The 27,992-nt window shown below is 51.3% G+C and overlaps 7 protein-coding genes across 7 annotated transcripts; 4 read left to right on the top strand and 3 right to left on the bottom strand.

Annotated features, from left to right (window-relative positions):
- Positions 1-244: 244 nt before the first annotated feature.
- APUU_11426A (FAD-dependent oxidoreductase) lies at positions 245-1,586 on the top strand (the record flags this gene model as incomplete). Its single annotated transcript, XM_041697515.1, has 3 exons — positions 245-320; positions 369-1,295; positions 1,345-1,586. The coding sequence occupies 3 exons, from the start codon at positions 245-247 to the stop codon at positions 1,584-1,586; spliced, it is 1,245 nt and encodes a 414-aa protein (XP_041550792.1).
- A 1,745-nt stretch (positions 1,587-3,331) lies between these two features.
- Positions 3,332-4,090, bottom strand: APUU_11425S (uncharacterized protein; the record flags this gene model as incomplete). The annotated part of the gene is made up of 1 exon (XM_041697514.1): positions 3,332-4,090. One exon carries the CDS (start codon positions 4,088-4,090, stop codon positions 3,332-3,334), a length of 759 nt encoding a protein of 252 aa, XP_041550791.1.
- Positions 4,091-5,390: 1,300 nt separating this feature from the next.
- Positions 5,391-5,891, top strand: APUU_11424A (uncharacterized protein; the record flags this gene model as incomplete). The annotated part of the gene is made up of 1 exon (XM_041697513.1): positions 5,391-5,891. One exon carries the CDS (start codon positions 5,391-5,393, stop codon positions 5,889-5,891), a length of 501 nt encoding a protein of 166 aa, XP_041550790.1.
- A 272-nt stretch (positions 5,892-6,163) lies between these two features.
- APUU_11423S (Zn(II)2Cys6 transcription factor) lies at positions 6,164-9,225 on the bottom strand (the record flags this gene model as incomplete). The annotated part of the gene is made up of 12 exons (XM_041697512.1): positions 6,164-6,737; positions 6,796-6,964; positions 7,026-7,299; positions 7,348-7,426; positions 7,486-7,506; positions 7,555-7,700; positions 7,749-8,188; positions 8,247-8,666; positions 8,715-8,863; positions 8,912-8,981; positions 9,033-9,066; positions 9,115-9,225. The coding sequence occupies 12 exons, from the start codon at positions 9,223-9,225 to the stop codon at positions 6,164-6,166; spliced, it is 2,487 nt and encodes an 828-aa protein (XP_041550789.1).
- Positions 9,226-9,624: 399 nt separating this feature from the next.
- Positions 9,625-11,239, top strand: APUU_11422A (MFS transporter; the record flags this gene model as incomplete). Its single annotated transcript, XM_041697511.1, has 2 exons — positions 9,625-10,859; positions 10,927-11,239. The coding sequence occupies 2 exons, from the start codon at positions 9,625-9,627 to the stop codon at positions 11,237-11,239; spliced, it is 1,548 nt and encodes a 515-aa protein (XP_041550788.1).
- A 602-nt stretch (positions 11,240-11,841) lies between these two features.
- APUU_11421A (putative integral membrane protein Pth11-like) lies at positions 11,842-13,098 on the top strand (the record flags this gene model as incomplete). Its single annotated transcript, XM_041697510.1, has 4 exons — positions 11,842-12,033; positions 12,089-12,125; positions 12,177-12,618; positions 12,699-13,098. 4 exons carry the CDS (start codon positions 11,842-11,844, stop codon positions 13,096-13,098), a joined length of 1,071 nt encoding a protein of 356 aa, XP_041550787.1.
- A 246-nt stretch (positions 13,099-13,344) lies between these two features.
- On the bottom strand, positions 13,345-27,663 carry sidC (nonribosomal siderophore peptide synthase SidC; the record flags this gene model as incomplete). Its single annotated transcript, XM_041697509.1, has 2 exons — positions 13,345-27,054; positions 27,103-27,663. The coding sequence occupies 2 exons, from the start codon at positions 27,661-27,663 to the stop codon at positions 13,345-13,347; spliced, it is 14,271 nt and encodes a 4,756-aa protein (XP_041550786.1).
- Positions 27,664-27,992: the final 329 nt, after the last annotated feature.

The following is a 27,992-nucleotide window of genomic DNA, read 5'->3' as shown; positions in this document are numbered from 1 at the left end:
AGAAGCCAACTACAGTCCGTCGGCTAAACCTCATTCTCATTGGTAGAATGGTAGAATTGGCCTTGATTACCCCGATAATAAATTAAAAAGAACTGATAGTGATCGTCCGACCCCGCATGGTATCTATGCGACGGTCCGACAGATCGGATACGACCGATAGTCCACGCAGACTGGCTATATTATACTCAGGCCGCATACACAGGTCGCGTCATATATTCCAATCGCAAATAACAAGCACGTTGATATGACTTGCGACCCAATTCTCATCGTCGGCGCCGGTATCGTCGGCCTAACCCTGGGCCAGGCGTTGAAGGAGGCATGTAAAGTCCCCGGCCATCCCTCTGACACCATCTAACAGCCCCAGAAAGGCATCCCCTTCCAAATCTACGAGCGCGACCCAACCCCGGACGCCCGCGGCCAAGGCTGGGCCATCACCCTGCACTGGGCCCTCGAGTACCTGCGCCAGATCGTGCCAGACGAGACTCTCACGCGCATCCAAGCGGTGCAGGTCGACCCCGACGTAGCTAGGCACGATAATGGAACTTTCCTATTCGTCAACCTGGCGACTGGCGAGCCAAGATTCAAAATCCCCCCGTCTGCGCGATGGCGCGTCAGCCGCGAGGGAATGCGCAAGGCGCTGCTGGCTGGGATTGAAGACCGTGTCCATTGGGGCAAGAGGGTCGTTGGTGTAGCTACTAGTAGTACCGTGCCGGATCGAGTGCAGCTCATATTCGACAATCAGAATGAGAGTAACAACAGTGACAGCGAGAAACGAGTCACCGGGAAGATGGTTATCGGGGCTGAGGGCAGCCGGTCCATCGTCCGCCGCGTGCTCCGGCCTGATGCATACAGCAACAAGCAACTTCCCATCCGGTTTACGGGGGTCGCTGTGGACCTCACGCCGGCTGAGATCCAGCCGCTTCGATCCATGGACCCGCTGCTCTTCCAAGGGTGCGAGCCTGAGTCGGGGACATTTTTCTGGTTCTCGGTGCTGGAGACGCCGCTTGTAAACGGGACGGCTGGAACAGCGGCGGAGCGCTTCCGGGCGCAGGTCTGTATGTCCTGGCCGGTGAGGTCAGAGAGCGACGAGGTTGCGAGCACAGATGAGGGACGACTGGCGAATATGAAGAGAAGAGCGGACGGGTTCACGCCGTTCTTGCGCCATGTTGTGCAGGATATTCCGGAGGGAACACCCGTTACCGAGATCACCCTGGCGGATTGGGAGTGCTTGGACTGGGATAACTGGGATGGGAAGATGACTCTTGCTGGCGATGCGGCGCATGCGATGACAATGTGTATGTCTGTTTCTGTGTCATTGCCTTGTTCCGATGCTGACTTGTCTAGATCGTGGCGAGGCCGCCAACCATGGGCTGCTCGACGCATTCAACTTGATCCAGGCCATCGACAGGATTTATAGCGGCCAGGCCACTCCGAAGCAGGGGCTGGATGAGTATGAGGGGGAGATGAGAAAGCGAACAAGGCGCGCTGTTCGACTGAGTCGACAAGCCTGCCATGATGCGCATACATGGGAGCGACTGAACAAGGAGTCGGCGATTTTGACGAAGCGATCGATTGAGGGTGAATAGTCCTTGAATATTAGTTGAAATGAAAAGAATTATTACTGTCTCTTTGTGGTCTATACTCGCGCTAGAGGTAGGCAAGGGCGGATTAGGGTACGCAGCACTGGGCTCGACGCCTGGGAGCAAATCCGGGAATAATGTAGCTGTAATGATAGTAGAATATATATAATTTCCAAAGTTAAGAACTCTCTTAATAAAGTTGTATATAGTTATTATAGCACTATTATCTTCTATATATACTAGTAATAGCTATGGCAGTACCTATATCTATAGATTTTCAGACCTGGATATAATTAACTGGGATTTAGAATAAGATATTAATATTAATTTTTATAAACTTAGAAGTTACTACTTAATAAACACTTAAGACTTCCTTCCAGGACACCTGCAAGCCTCCCACAGCATAATCTCCAGTTAGAGCTTTGGGCCTAACATTGGCGAAGTTGAGGTTTGTGCTCACGTACCAAGGTAGACTACACCAAGGAATCACAGTGAGAGGTTCAAGTGTTTTGGCCAGTGTCATGGGGAGCCTGTCAGGCTCGGTCTGTCTCGGGCGCCTAAACATAGCTGCGGTTGAGCGGATGTGATGCGTTCGACAAGAAAAACGATATAAGATGATGAGGGAGAGGAGCTAAGGACGATGTTGTAGAGGTTGCGGTTGGAAGTTGAATGCAGGTTGAGGGAAATCACAGTTCTGACTGATACCCGAGTCGATGATTGGTGGAACAGTCGGCAGAATAAGCGAATTCCTTTTGATCACGCATCATTGGTGTTAGATTTGTCAGTTAAGAACTTAAGGTATAACTCAACTCGCATTGGCGGCAAAGCGGCATTCTGACAACACCCGCAGGTGCATGTACATAACAGAGATCTGTAAGTATGATGATCTTCCAAATTCTGATGCTCTTTCTCGCCAATGGTCCAGGACAGTGATCACATAGTGCACGTGTTATTACATACAGTATACACGTGGGTGTGGAAAAGAGATGGAGTTTGCCCAGTATACCGACTATCACAGAACAAAGCTATTGACTGCTCTTAACCATGACCTGTCAGGGGGTAGAATTCTATATAAAATTATAACTACTACTAGCTTCCTGCGAGCGTCGGGTCTTCTCGTACTCGGGAATAGCCTATTTCATCATCCATTCCGATTCAAGAACCTGCTGGGCAGACAAACGATTCTCAGGCTTGAACGAAAGCATTGGACGCAATATCGCGAAGAGAGTATCTCGCTTACTTAATTGCAGTGGCGACATCCCCGCCCGGTTCCGCGGTTGCTGGATATTTAATTCGAAGTCATTCTCTAAGGATCTATACTGCGATGTAGCTCGGTTATTTAGCTCACTATTGTCGGTAAAGTGGTTTCCGCGGCCCTCCCATTTTTCCCACCATTCAGTTGGCAGCGGGCCCAGTGCTGCGATTTACTGGCATGTCATGTCATCTTTATTTGTGAGGAAGCCTTCGAAGAGGGACCGTTGGGCTATAATATCCCAGATAGTACATGCAAGCGTCCAGATATCAGATGAGAAAGTAAGGGGCATTGACGGCTTAAATCGAGCTTCGGGGGGTCTTATTAAAAGGGGTGTATGTAACTCAAATCTCTTCTCTCATGCTGGCGAGAATGCCTGGCTAAAATCTGTAAGAATAATCCTAGCCTCGGGGAGTGTAATCTTTTTACTTGATTTACCAAGCTAAATAGGTACAACGCCATATTGTGGGACTCCTGGCGGAGGCGTTTGGCCATCTAATTAATTAACTAGCTTAAGTTCCGGCTCTCCATACAGCTCATATAGCTGCTTAGTAGACAGCTTATCGAAGTTGGATTGGAGTTGGAGGAGGATGTTTCCACGATAAAGGTCTCTATGAATAAAGTCTTCCGAGTGTATATACTGGATCACCGTCGCGAGCTGTACTGCCAGTGCATGAGCTATATTAATCTGAAACAGGCCTATCCATGATCCCTTCTTTGCCTCAGATAAGCTTATCCGTGCCGGGATTGTTACCAGGCAGGCGTGGTTACCGTTGGGGCCTTGGATATTGAACCTATCTAAAATCATAGGTATCATCGTTTTGTCTATATCTGATGACTTTAGAGGTTCTGATAGCTGGGACAGTACATCGGTCTCAAGAGGGTCCGAATCCGCCGTACAAATCTTGACAACAACATATCGGTTAGATATCTCGTCCCGGGCTAGCCAGATTGTTGAGTATGTGCCGTGACCGAGTTTGTGAACGATACGATAGCGATCATGAAAGTAGTTGCCAATTTCCACAGCATGGTAGCCACCCTTCTGGTAATATTCCATTCGTTCCACGCTCTCAATAGGCTCATACAAAACCCGACTTGTACTCGCTGTCGGCGCCCTTGATTTAGACGCAGTGGAGAAGGCACGGGAGGAATAACGGTTGAAATACGGCAGGCCTGCCTTGTCCGTGGCCGAAAGACAATGAGGAAGAAACAGGCGCAAAGACGAAGTGCGTATGGGGAAGGAGCATGGCCTCTTCATTGTTGCTGGCGGGTACAAGAGGGTGAGCCTTGAGCTTTGGAAGATACCAACAGGCTGAACCGGGTGAACCTTGCTCCGAGCCTATAAACATGTCACCCTGCGAAAGATACTTGTTGTAGCTAAGTAGTAAGAACGCGATGTCCGGAATATAGATTATATAGTCTTTCTATATTCTATTCTACAGGTAAGGACTATTAAAGCGGTATAGAAAAGCCTCATATCTAGTAAGAGATTATGCTGGGGAAATACATGTTGGAGATAGCTGGCCAGCCACCAGCCTTGCAAGTTCTTTTGGTATAGTGGTGTAGCGTCTCCAATATATATAGTATAACAGCAATATATGACCGAATTTGAGAACCCTCTTAGAAAAGTTCAGTAGTTATTATAAACCTATAATTTAGTCTATATGTAGTGATGATAGCTGCAGTAGTACCTAATTCATTGAAGGCTGCCATGATGGAGGAGAAACTGTTTCCTTGGTCTGGGCCCTATAGATATCAGTCATTCATATAAACTGGATTTGTAGAGACGCCGGTGTTGCAAGGTGATATCCTTGGGGGCTAATTCCAAATCACAGGAAGTGAACTTCTCCGAGCTCTTCAATCTCGCCTAGAGCAATCGTCTAGTAGTTTCCTGTGCGCAGAGTGCGGTCACTCCCATAGGTACCTGCCGAGCCACCATGTGGTTTGAATAGATTGACATCAGAGCCGAGAATCCGTATGTGCTAACCCGGTTGATATCTTGCCCCTAAACCTGTTTACATCCCTGTTCGATGCAATAATGCAAAATGCCTCACGAAAGGCCTCCTGCCCAAAGGGGCCATAGTTCAATATTGTGAGTTGCGTTTCTCTGAAATAGATAGCTCAGCCCCCACACCAAAACAATACGCCAAGCGTGGAGTTAGGGCAAGCAGAGTACACCCCGGAGTCCAGTGGGTGGTCTACTACCTATGAGCGAGTTTCGCACCTGTGGAAATGGCCCCGGCGAGCATGCTTTATCCAAGCCCTCGTTTACACTAACTCCGTTGATATAATGCAGCCAAGCTGCCCGTGGCCCGACGATCACCATGTCTGAGATCAGCTCTCCGCTTTATATCATGGGGGCCATTTCCAACGTGAAGATACCAAGTGCAATGTAGCGACAGAGCTCAAGGTATAAATATCTTCGCCAGAGACTCCCAGACGCTCCTTATCACCTCACAGATCATTCAGTTAAAGCAGTCCAATCAAACAGCTCTTCCCAACACAGCCCTTCTTTGAAACAACCTCAACCTCATAAACACACAAAAGACAGACTAAAAATGCGCTGGACCCTCCCAACAACACTCCTCCTCTCTGCCCTCACCGCGACCCCCGCCCTCGCCGGGCAGGAAGTGGTTGCGGTCTGGGGCGGCTCAACCTTCAGCACAGTCGGCCCCTCAGGCGAGAACGTCTTCGTCTCCGGCTTCTCGCTGGTTGGAAAGAACGGCGAGAAAATCTACAACGAAGCCTACCCGGACGGATACAACCCTTGTATCTTCGCGGGTCAGGAGTTCCAGCTTGAAGGCGGATGTCTCGGCGGGGCATGGTACTCGTTCCGCTGCCAGGCGAACCAGATTGGCGTGCCGCAGGACTGTGAGGTGATGGGCCCGGATGGGTACAGTGTCGCGACCGGGGAGGGTAGTGATAATACGGACTTCTTCGGGCTGGGGATTTCGGTCTCGGGCACTTGCCGGGTGCAGTTTGAGTTGTGGGATGGGATTGAGTGTGGCGACGACTCGGGGGACCTGGTGGCGCATGATACCGCGTGGGAGGGGTGGTAGGTATTGAAGGCCTTCTACGGAGTATAAAAAGAGAATTCACACGATGAACAGTCTGGAGTAAGCATCCACTATCTATCCGGCTTCTCTGGCTTTGGCAACCACGCATATTGAATAGTGTAACTTGGAAACAGCTTGGAACGAAGAGCTCGCTGTCTATTCTATATATACTGCCTACATACTGCCGTACTTGATCAAACCATAGGCTTTACTCTACTATTTAAGTAACACCTTCCAGCTTAACCACTAGACTTCCCACATCTAGAAAGTCCAGCTTAAAGAAACGAAAGCTCACCTCCGAGCCCACTCCCAAACGCAAAGTCCTCCAGAACAGTCGGGTCAACCAAGTTCGCCAGCATCTCTGCCCGTGTACCTGGTTGTGCACCCTGGTCATTGAACAGGGAGTAAAAGAAATCCCCGCCCTCGGTAGCTGGAGTATCACCTGGGAGAGTAAAGGCAGCAGCTGAATCAACGCTCCCACCACCTTCCGGACCAAGCGTTGAGCTGTTGCCTCGATCCAGAGAACTGCCCACCCCGAACTGTGTACTTTGTATACCAGTGTATTGCAGCGGCTGCTGCTGTCCAGATGGCAGTGTGTTCGAAGACTTGTCATTCATAGCCTCAATCGAAGACCGTCTGACGACGCAAGCACGCGCAACCTCCAAAACCTCCCGGATCATCTCCGCGCACCGCCGCGCAACAACGATATTGTTCATCGACTCGAAGATTTCAAGGCTCTTTTCCACATCATGTAGGAGTGTTGAGTCTGGTGCTCCGCAGGTGCTGCCGGCTAGAACGACGTGGAGCAGGATCATGGCGCCGTAGAGGGCGTATGTTGTATTGTACCACCTGTTGGCTAGGTGAGTACCTATATAGGCAAAGGAAATATATTTTGGGTTGTACTTACCAGGTTCTGATATATAAACGGTGGAGGAATGATTCGTATTGCATGTGGATGTTCGTCCGGGCTGTTTCGAGGCAGATGTGTAGGTGCTGCTGTAGGGCTGGAGAGCTGACGCTGGACGTTGCCGCAGCGAGGAATGGGCGGTGGATTAAGATGCGCGTGTTGTAGAATCCTATTGGGAACAGGTAAGTCATCAAAGGTATGCAACATACGGTCAATTCAAGACTACTCACTCAGTCGCAGAACCAGCTTCTGCTTGAACGCCCATTCCGGATCATTGAGGGAGGCAACGTCAATGTCTAGAAACTTTGGGATACCGGTTTTCCAGTCCAGTAATTTCCGATCTAGATCCATGGCAATCCGGGACATATCTTCGAGTGATCGCTTTGGAGAGTGATAGAGTTGATGAGACGCCGCAGACATGATCTGGGCCAGGGCAACCATAACAGGGATCATTGCCACGTCGTTGTCCTCGGCATCGAGGTCTAACTGACTCCCGGGGCTCGCCTGCATTTATTATCAGATTTGTTGCTTTGTTAACTGATCAGGTCTTACCTTCAGGGTCGGTAACGGGACTTGGTAGTAGCAGAGCTCTTTCATGCTGTCAAGGCGACCGGACGAGCAGCACATTTCACTGCATGTCGTTAACACTAATCCAATAAGAGCATATAGGTGGTTGAAAAGGAGGCTTACATCTCATGAGAATATATACACCTAATTCAGATATCAGCAGCGTCCGTCACATCATGTTGGAGAACTTACCACCACGTCCTCCGGGCCTCCCTGCGCATAGCAGCAGGAAGGGAGGACATTCCAGACGCAAGGCCAATCGCCACGGCCGTCCTCACAGCCATGCCGCTATACATGAAACAGCTGTGCGGGCGGAGAGCGTTTTGACAGAATATACTCTACCCAAATTATTATCGACTCCCAAAATAAGGTACTATCCAACTCACCATTAGTAGCAACGCCTGAACGCTCTCTAGACAGCAGCCTTCAAACAGATCCCCGATGGCCTGCTTAGCTGTCTTGAAATAAAAATCTGCAAAGTCGAGAGCGGAGGGCTGAGAGGCAGATTCCGCCTCCTGCCTTTCGGCCGTAGAATTGGTACAATAATGTTCTAGTAGAGATGTCTCTTCAGAGCTAGCATTAATGGCGCCCAGGGCCACCACGGCAAAGTATAGACCAGAAAACCTGGATGAGCCGCGCATGAACCCAGGCCGCCGGCGAAGGTCAAATGCATCCTTCTCGCACCTGTGCATGAAGGCCGCTTTGTTGAGCATAGGGTGGATGTAATGCTTGTTCGAGAAGTAGCTGCCGATGAAAAGCTTTTCGATCTCTAGTTGGGCCTCGGCTGCCAATTCTTCGACAACGGGGACAATTGCTCGGTCGTGTCCTGTTAATTAGTCCTACATTTTGTTGAAGTGTGTAGATGATATCCATTTGCGACTCACCCGCAAAGCTACGAGGCGCACCCCGCTGCGACTCTTTCCTCCTACTACCTTCCTCGTCATTTCCACCCCTCTGGTCCTGGGAGTGATCCGGGTAGCTGGGGTTGTACAGAAGGTTGACGATAGACAGTTGTGCCTTGTGAGGACCGGCCCTTGCTCGACGATCCGACTGTGCATCGGACTGCGAGGTGTCAGGGGTAATATCAGACTGCGGATTCCCCACCATAATACGCGGTGTACTCGCGGAGACATGCAGCTCAGCCGAATCTGCCGCTCTACTGTTTGCCTGGTTCTGAGCACGCATGTACAAGTTTCCAAGGAAAGCCAGGTTAGACGAGTTCCCGTAGAACTCGGTCCCTTTTGTGTGCAGATTCACACCACTCAGGCCGTCCCGTGAGGCTGAGTCGCCGAGCTCCGGTGATACTATTTCGATCAGTATGTACGGTTGCTAGGTGATGAAATGAAACTTACCAACCAGAGTGTTAGGACCAGGAGTACCTGGTGCACTGGGAGACCTAGACGGCAACTGTACCTGAGCATTATTCCCCAAAACACCGGGACTGTCCGGAGAGGCGCGGGTATCATTTATCTCAGGCCATGGAGATGGTCGGCCTTTATGTCTGGACTTGTCAGTACCGTTACACGAATGTGGGTGAGTACAGAAATACCTTTGCTGACGCCTTGGAACTGGGGTACGTTGAGGAGTTCCTCCGCGGTAGAAGCAATCAAGAGAGTGGTCTTCACATAATCAGCAGATGCAATATATACTCCCGAGTCTCTGGTAATTACATGAGCAGTAAGAGCATGGTTGCGCTTGATCACACTGTTCGGCTTAGTTTCGGCATCGCATCACTTCGGAAACCAGACTGACCTTGGTCTTGCGCCCGCGACAAGTCTCACACGCCCGCGACGCCCGAGGAGGCCGACGCCGGGCGGCATGTCTCCTGGCTGTCGCTGGCTGCGGGTCCCTGGACATGTTCATGATGAGTTGGTGGGATATTCATGAATCAGGACGTGGAGGGGATTGGAAAGCCGATGGGCCGACGGATGTGGCGGGCCGGAAAAGTCATTCTCCACAGCCCTAACATCGGAAAAGTACGAGGAAAAGTACAACACTGAACGTCACTTGCTCACTCGTTTCTACGATTGCGAAGGGTGTGATCAGTATTATATATCTGGTGTATCAGTAAGATATTACTGATAATTCCAAACGCTCATGGAGTTTGCCAGGTTATTTATTCACCAGTCACTGTGTCGCCACAATCGCGTGTTCCGACGGAACTTCCGACGGAAGAGACAATGGCAATGATATTGAACATCAGCAACCTTACATATAAGCTACAAAGCGTCCGGGTCTTCTGCAGAAACTACCCTGGATATTATGACGGAGCTTCTAGAAAGCGGGGAGTATTCTTCCCAAACACACTATGACAACCCCGAAAGCCTCGCCCGGGTTCAATCCACCCACTCCACCATCAAAGCTCCATCTTCAATCTGGAAAGAAGCCGTCTTCGTTGTCGTCGTCTGCCTGGCCCAATTCATGACCCAGGCAGGTCTGTGCATGTCAATCGCCCCCGTCTATATAATCGGCGAGTCATTCGGCACCTCGAGCGCCGGCGAGCTGAGCTGGTTCGCAGCAGCTTACAGCCTTACAGTCGGAACCTTCATCCTAATCTGTGGTCGTCTAGGCGATGTCTTCGGCCACCGCCTCATGTTCATCATCGGCTTCGCCTGGTTCGGTCTCTGGTCATTGCTTTCCGGGTTCAGTGTCTGGTCTAACCAGATCTTTTTCAACTGCTGTCGTGCCTTTCAGGGAATGGGTCCGGCCATGCTTCTTCCAAATGCCATTGCTATTCTAGGCCGCACTTACCCACCTGGCCTGCGCAAGGAGATGATATTCAGCTTTTTTGGCGCGACTGCCCCCTCCGGTTTCATTGTTGGCGGGGCCTTCTCTTCTATCTTTGCTCAACTAGTCTGGTGGCCATGGGGATACTGGGTTATGGGCATCGTATGCTTTGCATTGTCTGCCCTGGCAGTGATAGTCATCCCACACACGCCACGACCCAAGTTCGAAAGCTTCATGCCCATGTGGGTGCGCCTGGATCTACCTGGTGCCGCCGCCGGCATTTGCGGTCTAGTCCTTGTTAATTTCGCCTGGAACCAGGCAGCCCTTGTTGGCTGGCCAGTACCCTACACGTACGTGCTACTTATCGTCGGCCTTCTATTCCTAGGTGTCTTCGGCTGGATCGAGCGTCGTGCTCTCTGTCCGCTACTCCCTCGTGAGGCTCTCACCGGTGACTTGGCTTGGGTACTGGGTTGTATCGCGGCGGGATGGTCCAGCTTTGGCATCATTATATATTATTTCTACTTGTTCATGCTCGATATCAAGGGCGATACTCCACTATTGACGACGGCCAAGTGGGCCGCTGCGTCTCCATCTGGTGCTATTGCTGCCCTTGTCACCGGATTTCTGCTTGGTCGGATACCGCCGAGTGTGATTATGTTCTGCGCCATGTCCTTCTTCACTGCTGGGCTGGCGATATTCGCTACCGTCCCTGTGGACCAGACGTACTGGGCGCAAGCATTTGTCGTGAGTCTGATTACGTCGTGGGGGATGTAAGTATCCCTTTTCTTTTCTTTTTGGCCTCTTTTGGGATAAACAACAGCTGATAATGTGAACCAGGGATATGTCCTTCCCCTCAGGAACCCTCATTCTGAGCAACTCCATGCCGCGCCATCATCAGGGCCTCGCTGCTTCTCTCGTCACCACGACCGTCAACTATTCCATCTCGATCGGCCTTGGGTTTGCCGGGACTGTCGAGTCGAATGTTAATGATGGTGGCCGTGACACCTTGCGTGGCTACCACGGGGCACTGTACCTGGGCACTGGCCTTGCGGGATTAGGGCTGGTTACGTCTGTACTGTTTAATTTTGTCACCTGGAGGCGGTATCAGTGGGGGAAGTCTGTTTCAAAAGAGAAGGCTGAGCGAGTCTGATACTTAAGTTTAGGAGTTACTAAGAGATTGGGTTTTAGATTTCCTGTAATATTTAGATGTTTAGATGCAGACTCCAGGATACATGTATATCCATGCTAGAAGCATTAGTTAACAGAGTAATGAACCTAATCGGCAAAGAGGACCTGACGGTGTCCAATTAGTGATCTCTTGACTTAATTGGCCGATCGGTCAACAGATAAATCATATTTCTCCCCTTGCTCCTGTTCCATTAAAGGTGTTCGTTACTCGGGACAGAAATCTGACATATCTCCTCCACGCCCTCAAGTAACCCAAAAAGCCTGGCACCCGCCACCTGGAAGGCGTAAAATACGTTTGTGCGAGTGAACATGACAGGTGCTCCGGAATTCATTACCGCTCTCCTGGGTCCATCTATCAATAGTATCCAGTAGCGGATCCGCATCGGGAATTATTGCCTCTGACAAGCAACCTATCCAACACCTGAGCCATTGGCAGTAGCATAATAGGCCGGCACAGTCACGATCAACCTCCTACATGGGGTTCACTCTTATTCTTAAGCCTGGCGACCGTGCCGAGAATCTTAAGCCTATTCCCTTCTACGGACGCCATCTCAAACCACGACCATGGCTGGAGACCTGACCTCTGGTGAGACGGACCAGCGTGGATACTCGCATGATAACCTGCGCCATGTGGTTATCACAGCTACGTGCTTTGCCTTGATCATTTCGACCATTGCAGTGGTTCTGCGATTGGCGTGTAGGAAAATCACCAAGACGAAGCTTTTCCTCGACGACTATCTGATGATTGCAGCTTTGGTGGGCATCTAACAAACATTCACTATCGGCATGCACTGTCTAACACTGAAGCCAGATTTTCGAATACGGAATCTCCTTTGCCGGTGTAGTCCGTACGTTTACCCCTATATCAGTCATATCTTGTTAGTTAACAACGTCAGCAGTTCTGTACAACGGCCTCGGAACACACATCCAGCTCGTCCCACCCAACGAACTAGTCGTCTACATGAAAACCCTCTCCAGCGGCAGCTTCCTCTACACCGCATGCATCACCTGCGTTAAACTCTCCATCCTCGCCTTCTACAAGCGCCTCTTTCCCATAAAACCCATGGTTCTAGCCGTCAACATCGTCGGAGCCACCGTCCTCCTCTGGTGTTTCGGAGTCTGTCTCATAGGCGCTGTAACATGTATTCCCTTCCGCAAGCTGTGGGAGCCGACTATTCCTGGTGGATGTATCGATCTAGCAAAGTTTTACTACGGCCTGCAGATTCCGAATATTCTCACTGATGCTGTTATCCTGGTTATGCCGTTGAGGGTTGTGTGGGATTTGCAGATGAAGAGGGTGCAGAAGGTTCTTTTGACGGGGATTTTCATGTTGGGGGTTCTGTATGTTTCTAGCACTGTTCACTTTCCTTTTCTTGCATTTCCTTTTCGGTTTTATATGCTAATAGTGGTGTACTGTGTAGCACCTTGATATTCGACATAATCCGTCTCGTTGCCCTAGTCGAGCTATCTGAATCCGGAACAGATATCACCTACAACCAAGTCAACGCCAGCGTATGGACCTGCATCGAGCCGTGTGTCGGTATTACAGCGGCCTGTCTGTCGAATATGCGTCCGCTGTTTAACATGCTGCCTGATGTTCCGTGGAGAAAGCTCTCGTTTCTCTCCCTTACTTCTGGCCGGCATAGATCTGGACCTGGAAAGGGGTTCTCCATGGACGAGGGGAAGACCAACAGTCAGAGGAAGGATGAGGATCATTCTACAAGCGCTGTTGAGCTTTCGGGTCAGGATAGTCCGCTTGGTGGGAGTACCCTTGGTGGGAGTATGGGGAGTTCGTCCAGGTCGGTGCGTGGTGAGTGCTAACGACCTGCAGAGCTGCCCGTGTTCAATTATTTTAATTAAGGATGCACGATATTTTGATATATTCGATTATTATAACAATGTAATATAAATTTGTTTTTTTTTTTTTTTCATATCTATCATTGCTGCTATCTGTTAGAATGAGTTTATGTCTAATTGAGCCAAAACGTCGCATCGCCAAAAACAAATCTAATAATTATTCTTAATACAAATCAAAAAATATACAAAAAGAAATCTATATCTCAAAAATCACGTCAAACAAGAAACAATCCCTTCTATCTCCAGCGCAATTCCATCCACAAGCTCTCTCACCTCCTGTTCAGAAAGGAAGCCACCCTCAACACGCACTCCGAAGCCAATACTGTCTGTCGCCTGATTAGGCCCGATATCCAGGAATATATTTTCCTCGGATAGGAAGGAAGTATCAAGGCCATCGATTGGTGTGGTCGCGACAGGTAGCGGTTCGGCTGGAAGGAAGTCCGTGGGCACGCCAATGCGGAGCGGCTGGAAGAGCTCGATGTTTTCGTCCTGGTTGTCATCCTGTTTAGGAGGATGCTCAGGGGCCCGTGGGATGTTGTTCTGCATCCAGAGGAGGTTGACCCAGGTGTTGAATAGTGATGTTGGGCCGTCTGGGTTAACCCAGCCTAGGATATCACGGAGGGAGCTTTGTTCATAGGAAACGCGGTCTGCAAGAGCTGCCTGGATGTTCTGTGCCTGTTTTATGATCCCTTGCTTTTGTTCTTGAGTGTTGGTGCTGGGAATGGCGTCGTGGACGACTAATGGGTTAACACTCAGACAGGGTCCGGCCAGCTTTTCGATATCGTTGAATGCTGCAGACCGTCCTGCCTGGTATAGACCCATGAGTGGGCTGGCGACCCCAGTGGCTTTAGCAATGGAGCGAGCAACGGCGAGGAGAACAATTGTTTGAAGACTCAAGCCTGCCGCTCGGCATTTGGATTCCATGACAGAGAGGTTCTTGACCTTCTCCCATGAGCCGATAAACATCTGTTTTGGAAGTTGCGAGGTATCACTCGTGCCTCTGATGAATGTTGACGCCGGGGACCTGAGTGCTGACGTCCAGTATGCCTTCTCGTCGTGCTGAGCAAGAGAGCGGAACGAGAAGTCCACAAAGGCAGGGAAGTCGGGGCTTGCGTCTAGGGTCTGCTCCCGGTAGAGACTACTGAGCTCGGAGACAAGCATGGGCATTGACCATGCATCGTAGAGAGAGTGGTGAATGATGATGAGAATTCCGTCGTTGTCAGCAGCTTTGAGATGTCGCAGTCGCACAGGGGGGGAGAGCAGTGAAGACGGATGTAGGGCTTCTTCGCCAGACTGTGCTTTGGCCAGCTCGCTAATACCCTCAGTAGACTCGACAGTCTTGAATGTATCAGAGCCGGTTACATCCTTCAAAACAACTTGGACAGCCTCCGACGGCGAGGTGGCCGTGAAGACCGTGCGTAGGACCGGGTGTCGTTCGCGAAGATTAGACCATGCTTTCTCAAGCTTTGCACTATCAATACGCTCTTGGCTGAAGAAAGCCCAGGCCGGTTCGAGTAGTGCTCGGTCAGCCTTCAACCAGCTCGCGAGGTGGTGGAATTGTCCTGGTAAGCAGGGTAGAATGCTTTCGATGGCGTCCCTGTTCAAGTTGAGCTTTCCAAGAACCTCCTGTTCAACACGAGAATAGTCCTTGATCAATGCACCCTGGGAAAGCTCGTTGGGCGCTGCGGTTGGCTTCACACGTCCACTGATACCACGCACAGTATTTCCCTGGAGGATGTCGCCCACGCTGGCCTTTAATCCCTTACCTCGACAAATGGAGGCAATTCGAATGGCGGATAGAGAGTCGAGGCCGAGGTTGAAAATGCTCGTGGTTGGTTTGACGTTTTCAACGGGGACACCAGCGACCTCTGCTAGTACTGACTTGATAGTATCCTCATGTTCAGGAGCCTCCGAGTTGTCAGAAAGAATGCCTTCATCCTTCTCCAAGTCCCGTTTCAATGGCAGGTCTCCGAGCCCTTGTGGCATGGTTGTCGAGGATCTCGTGGGATGTTCGACGATGTCGCAGAAGACGGTATCAAATCCACGGATGAGGTTATCAAGCATTTCTTGATCGATGTACAAGCCGTTAGATGTTGCCGTGAGGACAATCCCGTCTGGTGCGTGGTCAACCTCAATGTTAAGCTTGTACTCAGCGTCAACCACATAATCATCAGCTTCAAACGGTACCCAGATATCTTGCTTGTTCAGGCTGGTATCAGACAGCGCGGCGCTCTTCTGGAAGACGAATAGGGCGTCAAAGAGCTGAGAAGAGCCAAGTTGCCCGGATTGTCGTAGGGTGTTTTGAATAGTGCGCAACGATGCATGCTGATGGGCCTGTGCCTCTGTAGTGTGTTGCTGCAGTCGCTGTACAAGAGCCCTGTTGCTTAGGAATTTGGGCTCAATTGTGACTCTCTGCGCAACGGTGTTGAACAGAGGTCCAAGTGTGCGATCTGCATCCGGATGAGGTAGGGTCCGTCCTGCAAGGACTTGTCCGAACGCGACATCGCGTGTTCCGACCAGCTGGGCGTACACTTTGGCATAGGCCAGAAGTGCAATGCTTTGGATTGTGACTTCCATTTCCTTGCAGGCCTGGGTGATTTTGGCTAGGTCGAGGGAAATTCGGTGCTCAGAGGCAAACATGCGATCTGCAGATGGAGCAGTATCCCGGAGTTGAGGGATTCCGACGGGCTGGTAGCCCTGAAGCTTGTTGGACCAGAACTCGCAGGACCTTTCCTGTTCTTCCAGCACGTACGGTACCATCTCGGAGAACTGGGGACGGTTTTCTGGGGATTGGCCCGCATAGATTGCTGCAAGATCCTCGAAGACAAAGGGGAGAGAGGCACCATCGTAGAGGGAATGGTGGATCACAATAACAAGAACTCTGGTCTCGGGTTGGTGGACTAGTACAGAGCGTATCGGCGGGGTCTGGAAGGAGCTTTCGCCATCTAAAGTGAAGAGAGACATGACCTCGGACAGCACGTTAGCCGTTGATGATAGGGAGACCTCCGTCCATTCAAATGGAGGATCATTATGCACTGCACCAATCCAACTCTCGCCGAGACTCTGGATAAGGTGGAAAGAAGTCCGTAAGATTTCGTTCTTCTGGATGACCTGGTTCAAAGCGGACTTGAGTTTGTCAATGTCCACCGAGTCATTCAGGCAGATCGGGTGAGGGTTGGCATAAACCTTTCCACCGGAGCTGATGGTCTGTGTGATCATTCCTGACTGCAGTGGTGTACACTTGAACATAGAGGCAACAGAATCGTTGTCACCAAGGCAAGGAACATGCTCTCCATAAGTGTCAACTGGTATCGTAGCACTCTTATCATGCTTAACTCCATTAACACCATTGACCTGCGGCTTGCAGGAGGCTTCGTCAATATGCTTTGCCAAGGCGCCGACACATGTAAACCGCATGATATCGGACGAAGAAGCCTTGAATCCCTCATCACGGAGCTTGCGAGCAAACTGGATAGCTGTAACCGAGTCAATGCCCAGGCTCAAAAACGAAGCACCCTTGGACACAGCAGAAATCTCCAGCCCACAAAAGGCGGATGCAAGTTCTCGAATTCTCGTCTCCGACTCAGACCATGTCGAGTCATCCCATTGCGTAGCAGAACTGCGGGAGCCGGAAACCTGTGATTGCGCAAGGTTGAAGCTATCTAAAGGCAGGCTACCACCTGATAGCAAATCGGTAAGTACCGCATCTATCTTCTCGACGAACTCCTCTCCATCCGTTTGCGACCCAAAATCAGAAGAGAAGATGCAGTCGAGTTGCACGCTATCAGTGGTATTGTCGGCCTGTACCTCTAGGGCTAGTGGGTATTCTGATGGCATATGGCTCTCCAGTTCCTTCCACAGGTTGTGTTCTGGTGACTCGGTGGCGCGGATGTATGAGAATAACGAGTCAAAGAGCGGGACTTCAGACCTCAACCACTGCTGAATCTTCCTCAACGGTGTATGCTGGAATTCCAGAGACCGAACGGTCGACCTCTGCACGGCAGTCACCACGTCACTGACGTTATTGAGATCGTCTGTATTGAGTCGCACTGGTACAGTTGTGATGCAGGGCAGAAGCACCGAGTCCGCACCTGCAGCTGATACAGTTCGCCCTGACATAACAAGACCATAAGTCACATCAGATGTACCGACATAATCAGCCAACAAAAGACCGAAAATCGCTTGCATCAAGTTCGGAACTGTTGTCTGGAAACTTGCCGACCGACTTTCCAACGCGGTAAGTTTAGCACTGAGACTCCGACGCACAGACACTGTACTCTTTGCAGTATCTGTCTCTGATCGTAGGCTTGTTGGATTGCATCCTGCCAGTGTTTGCTCCCAGTGCTGCTTAGCCTTGTCTGTGTCCTGGAAGCAGGCATGCTCTAGGAAAGCGGACGGCAATCCTCTTTGGGGGAGTTCCTTCCCTTGATAACGCATAGCGACATCGTCTAGCATCATTGCAAGCGATTCTCCATCATATAGTGCATGGTGGATGGAGATAAATAACGCCAGTGCATGCTGGCCGGCTGCGGATTTGGCAAGGTGGAAACGCACTGGTGGCACACTGGAGATATCTGAGATGATTGCGCGCGATATCTGTCCCTGCTGTGACTTTTGCTGCTGAATTGCCTCATCCAAACTGTCATACTCTGATTCGGTCCACCCAATTGCATAAGCACTCTCTGAAAGAACAGCTTGAGCAATCTCCTTCTCCAGTGAAACAAATGAGGTCCTCAGAATCTCATTAGTGTTGCCAATGAATTCCCAGGCGGCTTTCAGCCTTTCTGAGTCAACGTTCTTCTCAAGTTGCAGGGTGACGTGGTTGACATAGAGCTGGTCGCTGTCACTGTTGATAGATCGTGCTACCAAACCTTCCTGTAGAGGTAGACAAGGCCGAAGCACCGCCACCTGGGAGAGTTTTATATTCTGAGAAAGAAGATCCTGGTATTGGGCTTCCAATTCCTTGGATCGCTCTTGTAACTTTGAGACCCCAGACTCTGCACCCGAAGATCTAGGGAGGCGGGCGAGCTGCTCAATAATCGGATTGCCCATGACAAGGGCCACAGTAGCGGCATATCCAATGTTGCGTAATCTGATGGACAGCCCGATGGCACTCAAGCTGTCCAGACCAATCTCGAAGATATTTGTCAGGGGCCGGAAGCTGGTAGGATCAACTGGGATGACATGGCATATTTCGTTAACAACAGCCTCCTCCTCGGGGTTCAGTGGCCTTTCAGACGCAGTGTCTGCCCCGGTTGCATTGTTCCCTTGTAGAACGGTCTGGAGTGGAAGCTCAGCGAAAATTCGATTGAGTTCTTTCATATTTGCCTTCCCAGACATCGCTGCAACAGGGATAGACGTGACAGGCAAAATCAGCTCGGGGACCATGTATCCAGGCAGCTTTTTGCGGCATATCTCTTGGAGCTCTCGACCGAGCGTAGAGAAGTCGGAATAAAGGAACGCGACATCATCGTGCTTCCTCCCACGCTGTGATCGAGACACAAACGAAATAAGCTGGATTTTGGCGAGCCCGGGGTGTTTTGCGACAGTTGTGACAACATCGATGGATACAGGCGATGATGAACGCAGTACTTCTGAAACTTCTTCTGGTTCAAGTCTCTGGCCGCGGATTTTAGTTTGATCGTCACCGCGTCCGAGATATTCCACGGAGTCGTCGCCCATCAGTCGCCCGACATCTCCGGTGCGGTACATCTTGACGCCGTCAGGCCCGGTCAGGAAGCCAGTTGCATCTGGTCGATTGAGATACCCCTTTGCGACAAGGTCGCCGCTGAAACATAGCTCACCCGTTTGTCCCCTCAGGGCATAATCCATTGTACCTGGGATGAGAACGTGGGCTGCACAGGCAGTCAAGGGTGGCCCGATGTTTCTCAAGTTAGTACTCTTGTTGATATGGGCGAATGTGCAGCCAATTGTCGCTTCAGTAGGACCGTAGGCATTGACGATAGCGACGTTAGGAGCGGAAGCCCATGTATCAAGTACCTTTTGGGTGATTTTCTCTCCGCCGACAGTCATGAATCTAAGTGTAGGGCACTGCTCGGGAGTAATGTTCGACTGGTCGACAAGCGAGGGCACAAAACTTGCATGGGTGATATCCCACTTCGACAGAGTTGTCCCGATATCATCGAGGATCATTGGCCTTGGTGCTGTAGCGGTGGCCATCCCATGGCGCCAGGGGAAGAACATCTCTAATAAATGAGGGTCAAAAGCGCGGTTGGCTTGCGCGAGGTACCTGCCGGTGCCTCCTAACTCCAATGTAGCTGGGGCAATCTGGCATGCGAACTCTGAGATAGACTCGATGAAGGATGAGAGGTTGGCCCTGGTCACCATCACACCCTTCGGCTTTCCAGTCGACCCGGATGTAAACAATAGGTACGAGTTATCATCCGGATGGGAATTATAATCTCGGTTCTCAGAAGACATTCCAGCGATTGACTTCTGAAGCCCGGGGTCGTCAATGCATTCAACTCGGCAACTGTCTGGAACACCAGCAAACGAGGCCGAAAAGCTGGTCTCGGTAAAGACAATTGGGCAGTCTGCATCCTCACTTAGGAATGCCTTCCGCTCAGCTGGCAGACTTTCGTCGATGGGGAGGTAAGTATTCCCAGATTTGAAAATACCAATAATGACCTTGTAGGAAGGCAGCGTCCGCCCTGCACAAACACCGATGACTCGGTTTTTATATCCAAAGGAGGCCAAGTAGGCAGCCACGCGGTTCGCTTCACCGTTCAATGTGGCATAGCTCATTGTCTCCTTCTCGATGCCGTCTGTTGTAATACTGCTCGCCACCTCGACTGCTGTCCAGTCGGGGTGAGCGTCCGCGTTCTTCTCTAGCCAGTATGTCGGGGCTTGGTAGACCGAGTTGGTGACCTCGTCGCTAACCTCTCGATTCGATAGCGAGCGCAAGTCAGATGAAAGCCCGCTGACTAGACTGGGGAATGACTCGTCCGGGGTTGATAACATGGAGGTGATGAGACTGTCAATCTGCCGGACAAAAAGGCGCAAGTGCTCTCGACTGAATAGTCGGCTGTCTGACGATGCCTCCAGTGCGAGACTCCCGTCTGCAGTTTGGAAGACGTTCATAGCCATTGCGTGCTCAACATGTAACCCTATCTGATCCTCAAGCTCAACCCAAATATCAGGCAAGGATCGGTTCGTGGGCAACTCATTATCCCCATGGAAGTTAAAGACAGCAGGGTATAGTGGCTCTCCTCTAGGCAGGTTCAGGGCTTTCCGGATATCACGCGCGTGAATATGGCGGTGTTTCCAGGATTGCACAGATACCCTGTGCTGCTCCAGAAGGATCTCCCGAACAGTTCCCTGAGGATGGAATGGAATCGGCACAACGGATATGAAAGGCCCAACGGTGCTTTCAAGAGAAGGGTCAAATACTCGGTCAGACAATGTTTCCGCAAAAACTGTAGCCGGTAGCCCAAGGTATGACAGTGAAACATAAGCCCACGCGGCGCGGATTATGGAGGCAAAAGACTGTAGTCCCATGCTCGCGGCAACAGATTGCACCTTAGAGACCGACTCTGTCATAGGGATCTCCTCAGATATTAATCGGTATTCAGGGGTAACTCCTGGGGGAAGTCTCTTTCCTGTGAGATCTGGCCACACCGGGGTATCCAGGTCGGCAAATGTCTTGAGTTCGGATTGCCAGAACCCAACGGTCTCCGAATATCTATTCTCATTGGCAAGCAGAATCGAAAGTGCGTCGCTGAGTTGGTTTCTGATCGGGGGCTTGTACGTATATGCGCTGCGTACATCGTCCATGATAAAGCGAAGGGAAGGCTCGTCGTGCACGGAGTGATGCAAAGTAAGCACCATGACCCTTTCACTGCCCTTGTCGAGAAGCGTAACCGCCCACGGCGGGTTCCTGAAATAGTTCTTCTGGTGTTGAGACATGATATCCTCGACCCGGGTACTGAATACTTCCATCCACTCATCATCAGAACATTTGTGATACTCCCAGTCTAGATCAGGAAGCTTGTATATCAGCTGCAGAATAGAAAAGTTCAGTGTATCGCTTGGCTTCTGGTTCCGCGCTTCGGCGACTGGAATAAAACCTGTTCGTAGTGCCTCCGTCTTCTGGCAGACGGCAAACCAGGCCTGTCTCAACCGGGGAATATCGACGTTTGGACCCAGTCGGAAGAAGTGATTGCTCCAGTACATGTTGTAAGTGCCCATGGTCTCAGTAAGCAGACTTTCCTGGATTGCAGTGGCGCGTACTGTTGTGAACTCGTCAGACAGCTTGCCGGCAATTGCTTCGTGCCATGCATCATCGAAGGCCTTTACGTCGAACTTCCCAGACTCTGTACTTTTGGCACTCGATGACCGGGCTAGCTTGATAAGATCGGAAACCGTAATACATGCTAGAACGTCCATAACTGAGATACGTTGGCCCGCCTCCTTGAGTCTAAAAGCAAGGCGAGTGGCGCGTAGTGAATCAACACCAAGGCTTCTGAGCCGGTTGGACTTTGTGATCGTGGAGGCATCAACACCGACCAAGGACGCTACAAGTGCAATGATCTGTGCGCTTATAGAGGTATCAACCTCGTCCTCGGGGTCACTCGTGGGGTCCTCTGGGTTAACTTCACTTTCCCACCTCTCGAGATCCACAGATGCATACGCAGCTTGCAATGCCCGACGGTCAACCTTCGCCGAGGGAGTCTTCGGAATACTTGTGACGACCAGATACACAGACGGTATCATATTCTCAGGCAGCGACTTGCGTGCTTGGTCGCTCGCGGCACGGGCGATGTCGCGTCCAGTGTCTTGCAACAGCAGTAGGTTTCCATCATGGTTTTCAGCCGCTGCCTTCGGAGCAGAAAGAAACGCAACCACAACCTGGGTAGGTCTATCAGGTCGGCTCAAGACAAGCGTCTCGATAGTCTCAACATGAGGATGGCAGCCACGGATAGCAAAGCTGATCTCACTAAGCTCAATTCGAATTCCACCAAGCTTGACCAGGTCATCAACTCGTGTGATATACTCAAGCGAACCATCAGAAAGCATTCTCACCAGGTCACCGGTGTAGTAAAGCCGCTGTCCAGCCTCCTCGTTCCAGACGTATTTGGCTTCCGTGACATCCTTTTGGTTCAAGTAACCTGGTGAAAGCTGGGGACCGCCGAGTGCCAATTCGCCGATGGCGTTCTTCATGACGATGTGTTGGTTCTTCATCACGAATACCGAAACAGTCTCCATAGGCCAGCCGATGTTTGCGCTTTTTATTGACTTGTGCTCGTTTCCAAACTCGCGGATCGTTGAGACAACCGTGACCTCGGCAGGTCCGTATGTGTTGTAGGCTTTCATATCCGTGCCCCAGTCGTCCGCTACAGACGGCGTCAGTTTCTCGCCGATCATGGTCACTACGTTGAGTGTCTTGCAGCTCTGGCGGGGAACGCCAGCTGCAAAGGCAGGGGTGAGGTGGGCATGTGTTGCCTGCGTGGTATTCGCGAGTTTAGGGAAAGATTCCAGCATTATCTGCCTTGTTCCAGCAATAAGCACGCCTCCTATACCCCAGGTATAGAAGATATCCTGAACCGACACGTCGAAAGTACATTGCGAGAATTGCAAACAGCGGACTGTGCTACCGTCGGCATTTCCTGGAATATCAGCCTGCAGCGATTTCATACTGGAAACAGCTGCGGCGTGCGTGATCGGGACTCCCTTCGGGGCACCTGTGGTACCGCTGGTCCAGATCAAATAGGCTGTGTTGTTAGGGGTAGGCCGGCTGCGTGTCGACTGTTGATCCTTACTGACAGTAACATTCTGAGTGAACTGGCTGACGTCGATTACCTTGACTCCGGCAGGAATTGCACCCTCCGGTTGGTCCTCATCCAACTGGGAAACAAGCAGAACTCCGGCACTCGTTCGTGCAATTAGATCATGACGGCGTTGGGTGGGAGACAGTGTGTCGATGGGGCACCAGGCACCGCCAGCCTTGATGATCCCAAGAATAGCAACATACAAAGAAGGGCTCTTCTCAATGCATATCGGGACTGAAGCATCTATCAAGTCTCCACAAACTTGATGCAAGTGCTCCGCAAGATTCTCAGCCATTGAATTGAGCTCGCTATACGTCCATGAGATGTTTCCTGGGTTTGCTTCATTATCCAGGTCCTGCTTAAATATCAATGCTAGATCATCTGGATGTGAGGCGGCATGCTCTTCAAACTGCGACTGTAGAAGTGCACCTTCAGCAACCTCCGGGGCCGTAATTGGATTAGGATTGGCGCTCGATTTGAGATCCGATCGGGCTTGCAAGTGAGCGTCCTCGAAATTCCCGGTCGGCACTTCCAGGATATAGCGAACAACATCGTCCATCTGTCGTAACATTATCTCAGCCGCGGCGGAATCTAACTTGCTGTCAAAGGTAGCACGCAGGGTCAGTGAACGGTCTGGTTCAGGAACCACCTCTACCATCACCGTAAAGTCGTTGGCCATAGCTGGGTGTTGGATTGAACCCCAAAGCGAAGAAGAGGCACGATCTGATCCAAAGTCCTGGTATGCAAGAACCGTGTCGTACGGGACTTTGCCATCGACTGTGACCGACCCTAATTGAGGCTGCAGATGTGACAGCGCTTTGGCGTTAGACGACGATAGGTGGCGAGCGATTAACTTGTTTGACATTCCGGAATCTGTCTTGAGCTGCTGGATGGCAACTCTCACCGGCGTTATCGTGAACGTCGGACCAATGCACGCCTGAGAATCCTCATCTAGTCGCCCAGACACCACACTACCCATCACCACGTCTTGATCGGGAGTGCCTGTGTAGCTCAATAAGATCGCACCCCAGGCTGCCTGCAGCACGGAAAGCGGCGTTGAACCGATACTCCTCGACAGTTTCTTCAGGGTTTCGTGGCCGACAGTAGAACTAACCTCGACGTATCCTGAAGTCTTGTCGGTTGGGGTGCGGTACGGAGTGACAGACGGGAATTCTACAGGAACATATCCCTGCAGATACTGACTCCAGTGACGCGATGTCGAAGCGTGGTCTGCCTGGAGGTGATTCTTGACAATGTGGTTCAGGGACGTCCGCTGCGGCAATGGTTTCGCAGAGTAGGCTGAAAACACATCTTCCAACAGAAGCTGCAAGGACCCGCCGTCGAAGATTCCGTGGAACATGCTCAGTATCAGTAGCGATCGACCAGAAGATTCCACAAGTGATAGCTTCCAAGGCGGCGTGCTCAAATCGATGGACTCTTCGGCAGTCCGAAGGGCATTATCGAGAATGTCCTCCTCAGAGGCATTCTCGTTTGGACTCGTATAACTATCCCAGTCTTTCTTAGGGCCACTGCCAGGTGTCAAAATGCACTGCGCAAACGGCGCCAGCTCGTCATCCACCATGCAGAACAGCGTGCGGAAAGAGTCATAATTGGCGATAACTTGGTCCCAAGCTGCCTTCAGCTTTGCAATGTCGGCGTTAGCCTCGAGAGGAAGAACCGTGTGGTAAATGTAGGTTGGCTTTGTAAAAGATTCGTCTGCCAAACTACGGAGAAAGCTCGTCAACATGCCAGACTGGGTTGCGGTGGTGGGCAGCACTTCTTTGATATAATCAGATGAGACCTCGAGACTTTCTGCACAGCGCGTTCGATTGCGTTGGTCGAATGACGCGAGACTTGACTGGAGGCTATCCACCTGGTTATCTGGGTGTGCACCATTTGTCTTGACATTCAGACTCGTCTGGTGGCGGTGGATGAGGGAGACGAGCTCCTGCGATGTCTGCGACTGTAGTACATCGCTCACTGATAAACCATCGACGCCGTTGTCCTTCAGCTTTTGTAGCAGTCGCATGGCACCGAGACTATCCAAGCCCATCGAGTACAATTCTGTTCCTGGCTTGATCATGGAAGCGTCCTCGCCTGTCGTCTGCGCCATGAGACGGATCACCAGTTGCCGTGTTGAACGCAGGTCCTCGTCATCGATATCCTCCCAGCCATCTGACTTGTCTGCAGTATGGCCATTGGCGACAGGCATACTGATCTTCTCTTCCTCTAGTGTAGCAGACAGGGCTTTGCGGTTCACCTTGCCAGAACTCGATCGCGGCAAAGATTCGAAGAACATATAGGCAGATGGACACATTGATGAATTAAGATGCTGCGCCGTGCTCTTCTTGGCCTGTTCAATTATCCGTTCTTTCTCTCCTTCGGTATCATCGTTTGCCACGAGACAAGCAACAATCTGCTCGTTTCCTGCAGACTTCGTGTCTCTATTCACGACCACGGCCACGACTTCTATGATACCAGGTACAGTTGCAATCGCGGATTCAATTTCCCCAAGCTCCACGCGGCGTCCGTTAATCTTAACCTGGTCCGTGGAAATGCGCCCTAGATACTCAATAACCTGGGCTCCGTTTTTATCCCAGACGATACGTGCCTTGTCGCCGGTTCGATAAAGGTCCCCATACTTCTCACTGGGGACGAACGACTTGGCTGTTTCTTCAGGACGGTTAAGGTAGCCTTTGCTCACCTGTGGTCCTCCGATTGCCAGTTCTCCAACGGTACCAGTTGGGACAGGTACGGGGTCTTTACTATCAGGTGAAAGAACTAACATTGCACAGGTGGGCAAGGGCTCTCCAATAATGGATCCACGCATGTCGCGCTGGAATGGCGAGACGAACGTGCAGTTGATGGCTCCTTCGGTTGGACCATACGCGTTCACCAAGGTTCTCGACTTGGGCTGATCTGAAGCCCCATTCACGCTTGGGATCGGTGAAAAATTGTCAATCACGGTGCGGTTAAGTTTCTCTCCCATCGACCACAGCGCTTCAAGGGTATTCAAGCGCTCGGGTCGGAGAAGTGATGCCAAACTAGGCGTAGCCATCATGATTGTGGCTCTCGCCTCATTGATCGTACCCTCCAGGTTGGCCAGAGTCAGCCGTCGGTCAGCAGAGCAGAGAGTACCGCCACTGCTCAGGGTGACGAATATTTCCATCAACGAAGGGTCGAAAGAAGGCGATGCGAACTGGAACCAGCGGAAATCTCCAGCAGACTTTCCAGGGAGGGGAATCGCGCTGGCGTGAGACGAAATGGAACATGCAGCAGCTAAATGACTGACTTGAACGCCTTTCGGCTTTCCGGTAGACCCGCTGGTGAATAGCAGGTAGGCCGTGTCGGTCTGGTCGAGAGGTACGGGCTGCAGTGATGTTCCAGCGCCGGAGGCGAGAGTCGAGTTGCCTTGCAGATGCTTCCATTTCGAAACTTCAGCAACATCTACCCAAGTTGGTGTAGACTCGTATGCAGTCCCGGTTTCTCGTCGGGACTCCGTTGAGGGTTCTGGCGTGTTGCCGAGAACGATAGGAGAAGCAATGTCGCGAAGGATCTCTTGTATTCTTTGAGCGGGAGCATCTTGGGGCACAGGACAGAATGCATGGCCTAATTTCAGAATACCAAGATATGAGATATATAGTTCAGGTGAGGTCGGCATATTAACAGGAATAATGCCCTTATGTTCAGGGGAACAGTCAGTGCCCAAAAGCGATCTAATATGAGCCGCCAGATTAGAAGCCGCTGTATCGAGGGCGGCATAAGTGAGAATGCTATGCTTTGATGCTGTCGTCTCAGATCCAAGTGAATGAACGAAATCCAAGGCGATGGCATGCGGGGTCCTTTGGACGCAGCTCTCAAAACCAGCATGCAGAAGATGCGAGTCTGTCGCCGAGCCCTCAGCGCCATCTACTTGCGCAGTAGGGGGTATCATAGATGGGGGGAAATTCAAAACTGATAATGCAGGCTCTGGCGCTGAAATGGTAAATAATGGAGAAGAATCGGCGACATGTAGTGAGAGCGTACGCAGCAGTTGCTCTACCGCTGCGCTCGGAATCAGACGTCGCGGGAATGCGAAGCTGATATGGAGGGCATTCTCCTTTCTGTCCGGCTCGACGAACAGTATAAATGCCTAGGAGTGTCAGTCAGGGTATAAAATATTGAGGTGTGGTGGTCTCACGGTTCCGCGAGAGGGGAGTCTGTGTCCGCCATTTTCAGGCCCAACACCGAACCCCAGCTCAGCGTAGAATTGGATTTCATCGTCGTTGTGCTGTTTCGCATCGACTTCGCGAGAGACAAGCTTGCTCTGGTCGCCATCATGCACAAGAGAGGCAGTAATAATCGACTTCACAGGCTCCGAGCCCACAAACGGTGAGTGACGAGTCGAGCAAAAGGCGACGTCCTCAAGGCCCGTCAAGGAAGAGACGAAACGCGCATAACCAGCGACAAGGCCATCGATCACCTTCGCGTTGCAGACATCAGAGCTGCACGAGACCTTGATTCGCTGGCTTGCTCCGACAGAGTCCTCCTCGACTAGCTTATCGACGACATACGCATCCACGGTGTCCAACGCCGGGACCTTTGTGGCCGGGAGAACCTCAGTCGGGGCCGACCCAGCAGCCTGGGGCGCGGGTGTTTCATCCGGTGCAGAAGCAGGATTTTGGCGTTCCCGAGAGCTATGGAAAACGCCAGTGAGCCCTTTGGTGACGCGGGCGACGTACTTGCGGACGGATCGAGCCATCTTGTGTTCCCGGTTTTATCCCGTGAAAATGATCAGACTCACTCCCCGCAGCAGAGGGGATTACTGCCAGTAAAATACTGTCCCCGAGCGATCAAGGACACGTCTGGCGTGATGCAGGAACAATCAATTGCTCTCTAATGCGCGCTCCGTCATTGGCGGAGAACTTGAAGCAGTGATTGGTTGCAGCAGCGTCGTGCGTGGAGGGGAAGCTGGGAGCTGGCCTGAATCTTGCAGCAGCAGCGCGAGATGAGGGAGCTTTCTGTAGCTTATTACGTGGGATACAGGGTACCTTTGCGGGTTTTAGAACGTGGCGTGGAGGTTGGTCTCTA

The sequence above is a fragment of the Aspergillus puulaauensis genome, chromosome 1 (genome assembly GCF_016861865.1).
Source record: "Aspergillus puulaauensis MK2 DNA, chromosome 1, nearly complete sequence".
NCBI lineage: Eukaryota > Fungi > Ascomycota > Eurotiomycetes > Eurotiales > Aspergillaceae > Aspergillus > Aspergillus puulaauensis.
This window is presented reverse-complemented; position numbering and strand designations above follow the sequence as displayed.